The 13,954-nt window shown below is 45.7% G+C and overlaps 1 protein-coding gene across 12 annotated transcripts in view; it reads right to left on the reverse strand.

The window, feature by feature from the left end:
- The window catches only part of MUC16 (mucin 16, cell surface associated), a 118,606-nt gene that overhangs the window by 77,878 nt on the left and 26,774 nt on the right, over window positions 1-13,954 (reverse strand). For 10 of the 12 annotated variants that reach the window (XR_015166666.1, XR_015166667.1, XM_086409083.1 and 7 more), the window contains exons 4-6: window positions 13,728-13,838; window positions 5,264-12,328; window positions 3,203-3,307 (exon numbers count right to left, since the gene is read on the reverse strand). Coding sequence is in view for 10 of the 12 variants with exons in the window: in XM_086409083.1 (XP_086265209.1) it covers window positions 3,203-3,307; window positions 5,264-12,328; window positions 13,728-13,838 (7,281 nt within the window). In the remaining 2 variants the exon portion in view is untranslated. The remainder of the gene's footprint in view (window positions 1-3,202; window positions 3,308-5,263; window positions 12,329-13,727; window positions 13,839-13,954) is intronic. The other 2 variants (XM_086409086.1, XM_086409085.1) reach the window with 1 other exon arrangement.

Below are 13,954 nucleotides of genomic sequence, written 5' to 3' on the forward strand. Positions count from 1 at the left end.
TGGTGCTAGTGGTAAAGAACCTGGCTGGCAATGCAGGAGATGTAAGAGATGCAGGTTTGATTCCTGGGTCCAGAAGATCCCCTGGAGAACAGCATGGCAACCCACTCCAGTATTCTTGCCTGGAGAATCCACTGGACAGATGACCCTGGTGGGCTTCAGTCCATGGGGTCACAGAGTTGGTCATGACTGAATCGACTTAGCATGCATGTTCCTTGCCTGACTCACCTTGGGCTGCACCTCCTCCATGAATTTTTTTTATGTTGTTGTGGGTTTGTTTGAAAGTATTACATGTATAATATCATGTATGAAATGAGTCGCCAGTCCAGGTTTGATGCACGATACTGGATGCTTGGGGCTGGTGCACTGGGATGACCAGAGGGAGGGTATGGGGAGGGAGGAGGGAGGAGGGTTCAGGATGGGGAACACAGGTATACGTGTGGTGGATTCATTTCGATATTTGGCAAAACTAATACAATATTGTAAAGTTAATGTTCATCGCAGCACTGTTTATAATAGCCAGGACATGGAAGCAACCTAGATGTCCATCAGCAGATGAATGGATAAGAAAGCTGTGGTACATATACACAATGGAGTATTACTCAGCCATTAAAAAGAATACATTTGAATCAGTTCTAATGAGGTGGATGAAACTGGAGCCTATTATACAGAGTGAAGTAAGCCAGAAGGAAAAACATAAATACAGTATACTAACACATATATATGGAATTTAGAAAGATGGTAACAATAACCCAGTGTACGAGACAGCAAAAGAGACACTGATGTATAGAACAGTCTTATGGACTCTGTGGGAGAGGGAGAGGGTGGGAAGATTTGGGAGAATGGCATTGAAACATGTAAAATATCATGTAAGAAACGAGTTGCCAGTCCAGGTTCGATGCACGATACTGGATGCTTGGGGCTAGTGCACTGGGACGACCCAGAGGGATGGTATGGGGAGGGAGGAGGGAGGAGGGTTCAGGATGGGGAACACATGTATACCTGTGGTGGATTCATTTTGATATTTGGCAAAACTAATACAATTATGTAAAGTTTAAAAATAAAATAAAATTAAAAAAAATAAATAAAATACTGCAGCTGGGGAAAAAATCAGTTTCTGAGTTAATTATAAATATTAAGGGTGTGAAAATAAAAAAGAGAACAATGAAAAATTGAAAATGGAAACCAACTTAAGTTTTTATTTTTCCCCACTCAGGTAGAAATCAGAAAAATAACGGAAACAAAATTTAAAAACATAATGAAGCAAAACTCTCCTTAACAAAGAACCATGCACGTAAGATGAAAGAGCTCTCTGTAAGCCAAATAAATCAAATTGCTCTTTTTATTAAATATAGACAGAGGTGGCAGCTATGTTGCCCAAATTCCAGAGAGTATAAATAACTCAGGACCATATTGGAATAATCTTTAATCTAAAATGAGTGAAAGCAGAAAAAGGAAGAGAGGAAAGGTATGAAAATTAGATCACTGTTTTTTCTTTTTTTGACTGGGCCCTGTAGCTGTGGTTAAGATGCTGCACTTCCAACGCTGGGGATGCAGGTTTGATCACTGTTTGGGGAACTAAGATCCCACATGCTACATGGCACAGCCAAAATACTCCTAATGAGGACTTATTGTATAGCAGAGGGCATTCTAGTCCGTACTATATAATGGCCTGTATGGAAAAAGAATCTGAAAAAGAGTGGATAGGGACTTCCCTGGTGGTCCAATGGCTAAGATTCCAGGCTCCCAATGCAGAGGACCTGGGTTTGATCCCTAGTCAGGAACTAGATCCCAAATGCCACAACTAAGGTTAGCATGCTGCAACTAAGACCCAACACAGATAAATAAATAGTTTTTTAAAGAGTGGATCTATGTATGTGATACATGAAACATTCACTTTGCTGTATGAAGCTAACACAACATTGTAAACCAACTATTCTCCAATAAAAGTTGTAAAAAGTTACATCTTCATTATTTTGTTCCTTTGCTGTCCCCTCTACTGGACTGAGAGAGCTCCACGGATGCAATACCAAAGTATTTTCATCTATGTAGCCTTAGTTTATGTCACAGTCTCGAACACACAGTAAATTAATAATAGGCATTGTTAGAATTAAGTGAATATGTGAAGTTGACACATTCAACCTTGAACTAAACTCACTCAGCCATGTTAGGAGGGAAGGAAAAGTAGCATCTACCTGGTAACTACTTGACAAAGACCCAATTGGGACAGGGAAGCCTATTACAACTCCATATAATTCTTTGTCCAAAGAAACAGGGCTTCCCTGGTGGCCCACCTGTCAGTGCAGGAGACACAAGTTCCATCCCTGATCTGGGAAGATCCCACATGCTGCGGAGCAATGAAGCCTTTGTGCCACAACTACTGAGTCTGTGCTCTAGAGCCCGGGAACCACAACTACTGAGACTCTATGCCCCAACTACTGAAGCCTGCATGCCCTAAAGCCAGTACTCCATTATAAGAGAAGCCACTGCAATGAGAAGCCCGAGAACCACAACTAGAGAGTATCCCCTGCTCTCTGCAACTAGAGAAAAGCGTGCACAGTAACAAAGACCCAACACAGCCAAAAATAAATGACTAAAAGAAAGGAGGCAAGAATATACAATAGATTAAAGACAATCTCTTTAACAAGTGGTGCTGGGAAAACTGGTCAACCACTTGTAAAAGAATGAAACTAGAACACTTTCTAACACCTTACACAAAAATAAACTCAAAATGGATTAAAGATCTAAATGTAAGACCAGAAACTATAAAACTCCTAGAGGAGAACATAGGCAAAACACTCTCCGACATACATCACAGCAGGATCCTCTATGACCCACCTCCCAGAATATTGGAAATAAAAGCAAAAATAAACAAATGGGACCTAATTAAACTTAAAAGCTTCTGCACAACAAAGGAAACTATTAGCAAGGTGAAAAGGCAGCCTTTGGAATGGGAGAAAATAATAGCAAATGAAGCAACAGACAAACAACTAATCTCAAAAATATACAAGCAACTCCTACAGCTCAACTCCAGAAAAATAAATGACCCAATCAAAAAATGGGCCAAAGAACTAAATAGACATTTCTCCAAAGAAGACATACAAAAAGAAAAAATTTAATTTTTTAAAAAAGAAACATTTCATCCTTCTCAAGCAAGAAATAAAAGCATAAGTCATATTATTGGGAAATAAAGTGTTGAACCTACCTGTAAGACTAGCAGATGTGGATGCCTGGGGAATATGGATGGTGGTGCCTCCATGGGCTGCTTTATTGGGTATCTTTGTGATATGCTTCACAATGTCATCAGTGCCTGTAGGAGAAGGTAGGGAAGAAACCTAAGGTAACCCATCTCTTCCAGAAGGAGAACATGATCTAAATGGATCCACTTAATTTGACTACACAACTCAATTCTTCTCAACCATCTGTATGGACTGGAACCAGGGCTATATGTCTTGAGTGGCCACACCCATTCATAGATCCATCCATTCACCCAGAGATTCAACCATCCATCTACCCCTATATCTACCCATTTATTCTTTCACCCATTCATCCTTTTATCCTTTCCTCCTACCATGCATCTTTCTTTTCATATTTCTCTCTTCTTTCTTTGCAACTTTTCATCCCTATTTCTTCAATCTTCATTTCCTTTGATCCTTCCTTCCACCCATCTTCCTTATTTTCATCCTTCCCACTATATATTCACCCTTCCTTCTATACACCCATCTTTTCTTCAATTGTCTTCTCTCTTCATTCTCCCTTTCTTCCTTCCTCCCACCCAACCATAGTTCTACCTTTTTACCATTCTATTCATCACTTGCTTTCTGAACATCCATGACTCAACTACCAAGTAATGTTTTAAGGATGCATCAATTCCATTCAATGTGTTTAACTTGGTTGTGAATTGTTAAAGCTAGTTTGAGAAGTAAATCACCCTTCTGTACATATTGCCTAGTGAACAAGTGCTGGAGTAGTTGGAGGGCCTCACTGGATTTGTGTCCAGACAAAATCTGTGGTTGAATTCAACTTAACCATGGAATGAAATCCCCCTAAGTTCCCTCCCTCATCTGCTGTTCTTTTGAATGTGGTATTTCTCCTCCTAGGTCTTAAGGTCCTCCCATATCCACAGATACTTTTTCCCTCAGTTTTCATTCACTCCTTTTTCTTTCCCTTGCTGATTCTGTTCTCAATATAGAAACAGGCTCAGTTTAAAGGGGGAATCTCTCCTTTTATTTATGTATTACTTTACCTGTCGTTTCAGTCCTCTAAAACTCAGTGATGCTCCTAGAATCTTTGAGGACCACAGGTTGTCAAAGAACTCACCTTATTTCCACTTGGCTCTTCTGCAGCATTTGACAGAACTAACCATTACTTCTTAAAACTCTCCCTTCTGGCTTCTAGGAATCTCCTGCTTCTTCTACGTCTCTGACCATTCCCGCCTAGCCAAGTGGTTAAGAGCATGGTTCCTAGTGCCATGCTTTTGCTTATACAGTCTGAGTTCTTACTACTTACCAGCTTTAATGATTTTGAACAAATTACTCAACCTCTCTCTATATCTCTATAACTCATTTGTAAACCGAGTTTATAATAATTCCTTCTCAAACGGTGTTCCAATGGGAATTAAACAACTTACTAGAATAGCATTTGACACAGAAGAAGTGTTCTATAAACATTTGTTGCTGTTATTATTATTGCTGTCATTAGAATTAGCAGTAATGTTAGAACATCCATCATGGTACTCTAATTACTCAACTGCTTGCTTACTTAGTTTTGTTTCCCCAGTGCCCATCTCAGTGCCTGGAAATGAAAATAGATCAACATATAGTTTTTCTAAAGGAATTTCTGTGCAGTAATAGACTCCTAGGGCTTCCCTGGTGGCTCAATGGTAAAGAATCCGCCTGCCAATGCAGGAGGCATGGGTTCAATCCCTGGGTCGGGAAGATCCCTTGGAAAAGAAAATGGCAACCCACTTGAGTATTCTTGCCTGGGAAATCCCATGGACAGAGGAGCCTAGTGGGCTACAGTCCATGGGGTCACAAAAAAGTTAGACGTGATTTAGCAACTAAACATCAACAAACAATCAGACTCCTGATTAATGCCATTTCCTTCTCCAGGGGATCTTCCTGACCCAGGAATTGAACCTGGGTCTCCCACATTGCAGGCAGATTCCTTACCATCTGAGCCACCAGGGAAGCCCAACTCCTTTTTTACCTCTCAGGAAAGAAGCCAAGCCCCAAATAATGAGAGTGTAGGAGCTGTGGGTCCTTACTTGTTGACTGTGTTGAGTGTGGAATAACTTGAAAAGAACTTGTCACTGTTCCCAAACCAACATTCCCTGTCATTCTAGTGTCCATAGTGGGTGGCAAAGATGTCCTGTATGGCTGGGTCCAAGTCTGCAGAGTACTGGTCATAACCAAGGGTGATTCACTCGTTCTTCTGCTCTCTGTGTCAAGGTTGGTGTCTACTGTGCTTGGGGTGGCTGGGGAGGAAGTAGTCCAATGAGAAAGGGAGCTCATTGAAGGATCAGTGGTATGTAAGGTTGAAGAGGGGAATGGTGTTGAAACTGAAGAAGATAGACCATTTGCAGTGGTAGACTTGGTATCCTCCTTGGGGTCTGATTCTGTCCTAGAAAATGGACCATCTGAGGAGGTAGCTGAGATGGCACCTGGAACTCCAGATGTGGCAAAGGAAGCCATGGCCTCTGATGCGGGAGATGTCAGTGTGTTAGCAAGAATGGTCTCAGCTGAAGACACCATATCTGTGTGTAGGTGATGAGTACTTGCTGATACAGGTATAGAAAGACTGGATTCTGGGAGAGTTATGCCAGCAGATCCTATTACGGAGGGAGAAGCATAAAAGCGCGTGACTGTTTTCACTGGAACGTCAGTATCCTGTGTAGACAGAGACTGAACTGGGGCTGATGATGTCACAGAAGAGGTAACATCCATCTTGGGACTCTTCAAACCATGAGTGGACAGAGCCAATGCAGGTGTGTTCGTGAGTGTGCTGGAGCTGAAACGCAGGGTCATACTTGTCTCCTTCAGTCCAGGCGTCAGATGGGAAAGTTTCTTGGTCTCAAATGTTGTGGTCTCAAAGGAGGAAGGCTTTAATGTGGAAACAGTGATCCCACCCATGGAGGAAGCAGGATATGTGATCCTGGAGGACTCAGAGAAATTTGAGCCAGAGGAACTAAGTTCATGGCCAGAACTGCTGGAACCCTCAGTGGTCATTGTGGTGTGCATGGAAGGAAGAATTTTCACTGTATCTGTGGAGAATTCAGAAGTGGAAAGTGTCTCCATGGTAGGACTACTCAAAGGTGGAGGTGAAGTGGTCACTGGTTTGAATATGGCATCCAATTTCTCTGTGGTATTCATGAGACCACTGGTAAGAAGTGAGGTCGCAGGGGTGGGAGAGGAGGGGCTCTTCCCTGGTACTATGGAGAACTGAGGGGAGGGTGACATCATGGCAGATGAATGCACTGAGGAAGATGGAGAGCTGGTTGATGTGTCCAAGGTAAGTGTGTCCTGTGATGTAGCCTCAGGGAGACCTCTCTGGCTGGTGATGGTCATTTCTGCAGATTCTGTGGTCATAGGGGATGTGGAGAGGTTGGTGATGATGCCTTCAGGGGTGTCTGGGGACACTGTGGATTGAGTGGGGCCAGGGATGAATGTGCTGCTGGAGGAGATGGGTTGTGTCTTAGAGAGCTCAGTAGTTGTATCAGTGGGCACTTTGGAAAGAAGAGTGATTTCCTCTGTGGTTGAACTGTTCTGCTGGATGGTGCTGGTCTCTCTAAGTTCAGGGCTCAGAGAGGATGTGGAGTCTGTCTCAATTGTCATAGTTTCAGTAGAGTGAGGCATTGCTGTGGAAACAGCAGTCTCTCTAGAGGTGGAAAGAGAAATGAATGGAGACGTGACATCGGATGGCTCTGAGTCAGCTGGGGTAGAGGGATGAACTTCAGGTCCAGAACTTGTGTTGACCCCATGGGTCCTGGCTGTGCTTTTGGAAGGCTGAATCACCTCTGTACTTGTGGAGACTCCAGAAGTGGACAGTATCTCAATGGTGGAGCTGATGTTAATGGAAGGTGAACTGGTCACAGGTCTCAAGCCAGTGCCCAATGTGTCTGTGGTCTTCACCAGACCATGGGTAAGAAGTGAAGTCACAGGGGGAGGAGAGGAGGGGCTCCTCCCTGGTAATGTGGGAGACTCAGGGGAGGGTGATGTCATGGCAGATAAAGTCACTGGGGAAGATGGAGAGCTGGTTTCTTCCACAGAGGCAGGGCTTGTCCAAGACACATCCTGGGGACCCCTGCTCATGAGAGTGCTCATCTCTGAATGTGTAAAGCTCTGAGTCACAGCTGGGTGAGTCCCTGCCCCAGAGGCTTCAGTCACTGTGTTCAAGGTAAGTGTGCCCTGTGATGTAGCCTCAGGGAGACCTGTCTGGCTGGTGATGGTCATTTCTGCAGATTCTGTGGTCATAGGGGATGTGGAGAGGCTGGTGATTATGCCTTTAGGAGTGTCTGGGGACACTGTGGATTGAATGGTGCCAGGGCTGGAGATGCTGGTGGAGGAGATGGGTTGTGTCTTAGAGAGCTCAGTAGTTGTATCAGTGGGCACTTTGGAAAGAAGAGTGATTTTCTCTGTGGTTGAACTGTTCTGCTGGATGGTGCTGGTCTTTCTAAGTTCAGGGCTCAGAGAGGATGTGGAGTCTGTCTCAATCATTGTAGTTTCAGTAGAGCGAGGCACTGGTGTGGAAACAGGGTTCTCTCTAGAGCCGGAAGGAGTAACAGTTTGAGATGTGACATCAGATGGCTCTGAGTCAGCTGGGGTAGAGGAATGAGCTTCATGTCCAGAACTTGTGTTGACCCCATGGGTCTCAGCTGTGTTTTCTGAAGGCTGAATCATCTCTGTACTTGTGGAGATTCCAGAAGTGGACAGTGTCTCAGTGGTGGAACTGATCTCAATTGAAGGTGAACTGGTCACAGATGCCAAGCCAGTGCTCAATATATCTGTAGCTTTCACCAGACCATGGGTGAACAGTGAAGTCACAGGGGAAGGAGAGGAGGGGCTCCTCCCTGGTAATGTGGGAGACTCAGGGGAGGGTGATGTCATGGCAGATAAAGTCACTGGGGAAGATGGAGAGCTGGTTTCTTCCACAGAGGCAGGGCTTGTCCAAGACACATCCTGGGGACCCCTGCTCATGAGAGTGCTCATCTCTGAATGTGTAAAGCTCTGAGTCACAGCTGGGTGAGTCCCTGCCCCAGAGGCTTCGGTCACTGTGTTCAAGGTAAGTGTGCCCTGTGATGTAGCCTCAGAGGGACCTGTCTGGCTTGTGATGGTCATTTCTGCAGATTCAGTGGTCAGAGGGGAGGTAGAGAGGCTGGTGATGATGCCTTTAGGAGTGTCTGGGGACACTGTAGATTGAGTGAGGCCAGGGCTGGAGATGCTGGTGGAGGAAATGGGTTGTGTCTTAGAGAGCTCAGTAGTCATATCAGTGGGCACTTTGGAAAGAAGAGTGATTTTCTCTGTGGTTGAACTGTTCTGCTGGATGGTGCTGGTCTTTCTAAGTTCAGGGCTCAGAGAGGATGTGGAGTCTGTCTCAATCATTGTAGTTTCAGTAGAGCGAGGCACTGGTGTGGAAACAGGGTTCTCTCTAGAGCTGGAAGGAGTAATAATTTGAGATGTGACATTGGATGGCTCTGAGTCAGCTGGGGTAGAGGAATGAGCTTCATGTCCAGAACTTGTGTTGACCCCATGGGTCCTGGCTGTGCTTTTAGGAGGCTGAATTGCCTCTGTACTTGTGGAGACTCCAGAGGTGGACAGTGTCTCAGTGGTGGAGCTGATCTCAATTGAAGTTGAACTGGTCACAGATGCCAAGCCAGTACCCAATGTGTCTGTGGTCTTCACCAGACCATGTGTAAGAAGTGAAGTCACAGGGGGAGGAGAGGAGGGGCTCCTCCCTGGTAATGTGGGAGACTCAGGGGAGGGTGATGTCATGGCAGATAAAGTCACTGGGGAAGATGGAGAGCTGGTTTCTTCCACAGAGGCAGGGCTTGTCCAAGACACATCCTGGGGACCCCTGCTCATGAGAGTGCTCATCTCTGAATGTGTAAAGCTCTGAGTCACAGCTGGGTGAGTCCCTGCCCCAGAAGCTTTGGTCACTGTGTTCAAGGTAAGTGTGCCCTGTGATGTAGCCTCAGGGAGACCTGTCTGGCTGGTGATGGTTATTTCTGCGGATTCAGTGGTCAGAGGGGAGGTAGAGAGGCTGGTGATGATGCCTTTAGGAGTGTCTGGTGACAGGCTGGACTGAGTGGGGCCAGGGCTGGATGTGCTGGTGGAGGAGATGGGTTGTGTCTTAGAGAGCTCAGTAGTTGTATCAGTGGGCACTTTGGAAAGAAGAATGATTTTCTCTGTGGTTGAACTGTTCTGTGGGATGGCGCTTGTCTCTCTAAGTTTGGGGCTCAGAGAGGATGTAGAGTCTGTCTCAATCATCGTTTCAGTTGAGTGAGTAACTGATGTGGAAACAGTGGTCTCTCTAGAGGTGGAAAGAGTAACAACTGGAGACGTGACATTGGATGGCTGTGAGTCAGCTGGGGTAGAGGAATGAGCTTCATGTCCAGAACTTGTGTTGACCCCATGGGTCTCAGCTGTGTTTTCTGAAGGCTGAATCGCCTCTGTAGTTGTGGAGACTCCAGAGGTGGACAGTATCTCAGTGGTGGAGCTGATCTCAATTGAAGTTGAACTGGTTCCAGGTCCCAAGCCAGTACCCAAAATGTCTGTGGTCTTCACCACACCATGGGTGAAACTTGAAGTCACAGGGGGAGGAGAGGAGGGGCTCCTCCCTGGTAATGTGGGAGACTCAGTGAAGGGTGATGTCACGGCAGATAAAGTCACTGGGGAAGATGGAGAGCTGGTCTCTTCCACAGAGGCAGGGCTTGTCCAAAACATCTTTTCAGCACCTGTGCTGTCTTCCATCTTTGTCACCTCAGTAACAGAACTAGTGTTCATATCAGGAAGGATAGTAGTTTTCTCTGTGGATGAGCTGGTTTCCTTGGAGGTGCTGGTTTCCCTCATTTCAAACATCAAGGAGGAACTTGTCTCAGCTTCAATTCTTGGAGTCTCAGAGAAGCTAGACATTGGGATGGAAACAGTGGTTTTCCCTATGGTGATGGCTGTATTCATTGGGAGTACAGTTTTGGATGGTTCTGAGTCAGTTGAGACAAAGGAACGTGATTTGTGTTCATCATCGGTGGTCCTCATATTGGTTACTGCTGTGTTTTTGGAAGGGTCTCTACTTAAGCTTTCCTCCTGATGGGTGCTGGTATCCCTCAGTCCAGCGGTCAAAGAGGATGTTGGCTCTGTCTCAATCTGTGCAGTTTTGGAAGAGTCTGGAGTTGATGTGGAGACATTGGTGTCTCTTATGGTAGAAGAGATAACCACTGCAGATGTGGCTTTGGGTGGCTCTGTGTTGGCTGAACTAGTGATCCCCGTATCAGTTACTGCTGTGATTCTTGAAGAATGAGTTGTTTCTGTATCACTGGTGGCTTCTGAAGAGGTTTGTATCTCCTGTGAGATGTTGTTCACACTTTCAAGTGTACTGGTCACAGGTTCCAAGCTTGTGCCCAAAACTTCTGTGGTTTTTCCCAAGTCAGAGGTAAGAACTGAGGTTGCGGGTACAGGAGAGAAGGTATTGTTCCCTTCCGGTATAGACAAATGTCCTGGATCTGCAGCAGCTGTGGTGGAAAGCTGGGTAGAACTCTTCTCTGCTTCCTTGCTAGCAAGATCTGGCCTCCTCAATAAAGTGACTTTAGGGCTACTTACTATTGTAGCAAGAATGATCCTACTTGTAATGTCCCCTGTGGAGGTTTCTGGCTGAGAGGTAGTTGTGCTGATCATGTTCTCCAAAGGGAGTTTGGAAGGAGTTGTGACCCCTTGATGAGCTGAGGTAGTGGTTATGGCTGATGACACAGAACTCCTGGTGACCCAGTCATGAGTGGACAGAGAATCAGGCAGAGGAGTGGATGGGAGGACCTTGGGGCTAATCTTTGTATCTGGATGGTCCATGGAAGCCATTGAGACATGCATGGCTTCCATTTGTCTTCTACTGGGAGTCCAACTGGTGCTTAAAATGTCAGCAAATGAGGTGCTCATCCTCTCAACAACAGAAGTTGAGATGGGCACAGATGCAGTTTCATCTAAAGGACTAGATGTTCTTACACTTGTGCTGGCCTCTGTCTTTTCAGCTGAAGCATAGGAGGATGGGATGATTAGGCTGGTTCTGACGACAGTCACAAGGTCATGGAGGGTAGCCTCAGAGCCTGACTCAGTGCTTGATGCTAAGGATGAAGTTTTACCCATTGCAGAAATTGCTGTAGGAGAACTTGTGGCTTCCAAGCTTGAAGTCATGTTTGGGATGGTCCAGGGACCAAACGTTGAGGCTGGTGAAGCTGTGGATGGCCACATGAGTGGGTGCTCAAGAGCAGATGTGCTGGTCTCTGTGGCCAGGGTGCTGTCCATGGTGCCCACACTCTCCTTTGGCTTAGGCTTGGTAGTCAGGACTGAGTTGGTTTCCATGGTGGTGATACTTGAAGTGAGGGCTGTGGTTACATCCGTGGTGCTCACTGCTGCAGGAGATGAGGTCTGTGATAGTTGCTCAAGATCAGAGGCAACATCACTGGTCACTACACTTGTAATGGCCGCCAGCATCTTAGACCCCATTGAGGGGAATGTGACAGATGGTGAAGAGGTTGTTTTTCCTTCTGAGGCATTAGTGAGGCTGGTCATGGCTTGGCTTTCAGAGGTAAGAGTTGCCAATATGGTTGGTTCTATGGAGGTTTTAGGCAACATGTCTGTGGTCCCAGGAGATCCACCAAGAGTCAGGTCCCTCCCAGCTGTCTGCTCTGACCTCATTCCAGTTGTCCTTGGAATCTGAGTTGGGCTGCTTTGTGGACTAGTCCCTGTGGTGACTTTAGGAGCTGACCCTAGGGGGATAGAGGACACTGTGCCTGGTGACTTCTTGGTTCCTTCTGGAGTCCCAAGGTGAGTGTTGGTCCAGTCCTCAGATGGGGAGCCTGAGACCCATTCTGTAGTTGTTCCTCTTGCTGGTGACTTGGCTGCTGTCATGAATCCTGAGGGTGAGTGCAGGAGGCTGATGCGGCCACTCCCTGTGGCCATGGACTGAAGGGTACCTGGTTCCACAGTGCTCACCATAGGGAGAGCTGCTGTTGAAGTCTTCTGAGAATTTTCCAGAGTATACCTGGTCTCTGGGCTGATGCTAGGCTCCTGGGAGCTTATGATTTTCAAGGCTGTAGCCATTTCTGGGCTTCTTGTGGACATACCTGTGATTAGAAAGCGAGTTGGTAGGTGATATGCAAGCGATACAGAAAGGGTGTCCTCCTGGTTGACAATATAATTTGTTCCTTCCTGTGATTTCAATTCAAAATATTTCCTTCTTCTCCAGAAAAGAAAATATTTACCCTTTCCTACCACACTTCCAGAGTCTGGACACCAGGGAACATACTGACCATCCCAAAGTTGGATCAGAGTGGGTTGGGATTAGGGTGAGTGGGGTGAGGGCTTTGACTCATGTTGTTTGCTCAGAAGAAATTGTTACCTGGAACCCAGTGTACTGCATACCCTAAAAAGAAAGACTCTGTACAAGGAAGGGCGTGATGAATCTGGACTCTACGCATGCTAGAGACTTTCCCTACTCTGTTTTTACTTTCCTCCTTGGTGCCTGCTCTTGTTGAACCACTTTCAACCTACAACTTGCAGCCTCCTCTAGATGTCCTAAATCTTAGTTCACTGAAAGGCCATGTAAGGATTTCTATTTGAGAAGCAAGAGACTAGAAAGGCGACAGAATTCTTTTTCTTTACCTTCAACCTCTTTCAAATTCATCTGTCTCCCTGAACCCTTTTTCCATCCTTGAGGAGAAGGACATGTAACTGCCACAGGGGTGAGAAGCTCAATCTTCTAAGAGCACTCTTTCTGGGGACTACTTTTTCATATTATTCTCACTATGGTGGCATGGCCAAGGACCATGATCCCTTCTTCGACTGCAACAAAAGAAACCTATATTACCTTAAGTCTGTCTGTGTCCTCCCTATCAACACAAGATTCCAGCGATGATCTCTGATTTAGAAACAAAGTGGGCAGAGAACTGGCCCTGTGACATTTTCTGTTGCTGAATTGATTGGCTATTATTAAGAACAATACAAATAACTAAGGTGAAGCAATAAACGTGTTCCATGAATACAATCTCTAGGAAAAAAACAATCAACATCCTCAGAGGGGCAAAAAGTCAAAGAAATCAATTTCAAGCCTTGTCATTTTACTTCCTTAAACAATCCAACTTTTGACCCCAGAGATGAGGGGAAAGGACAGACATGGGATAGCCTTGAAGGAAATAGAGATGATGGGCTTCCCTGGTGGCTCAGTGGATAATAATCCATCTGCCAGGGCAAGAGACATGGGTTCAATCCCTGGTCTGGGAAGATCCCACACTCCTTGGAGTAACTAAGCCTGTGAGCCACAACTACTGAAGCCCTCATACTCCAGAGCCCATGCTCTGCAACAGGAGAAGCCACCTCAGTGAGAAGCCCATGTATCGCAAGTAGAGAGTAGCTCCTGCTCGCCACAACTCCAGAAAAGCCCATGTGTCAACAAAGACCCAGCACATCCAAAAATAAATAAATAAAATTATAAAAAAGAGAGGTAGAGATGGTGCTCCTACTTACCCACACTGATCGTAGTCATAAGAGATGCAGGATTACTGGTTGGCCGAGCGACACCTCCATGTTCTCCTTGACTTGGCTCCCTGGTGATAGTGGCCACAGACTCATTTGGCCCTGAAGTAGAAGACAGAGGTGTCACCTTTGATTGCCTAAGAATATGGATCTGTGAGGACCATTCTCACTAGACACTGGATTAGCAATGCCTTCATTTATCTCTCAGAAGGGATTTA

This window comes from Bos grunniens, chromosome 7 (assembly GCF_055505025.1).
Source record: "Bos grunniens cultivar Pamir isolate PY7600 chromosome 7, Bosgru_T2T1.0, whole genome shotgun sequence".
Taxonomy (NCBI): Eukaryota; Metazoa; Chordata; class Mammalia; order Artiodactyla; family Bovidae; genus Bos; species Bos grunniens.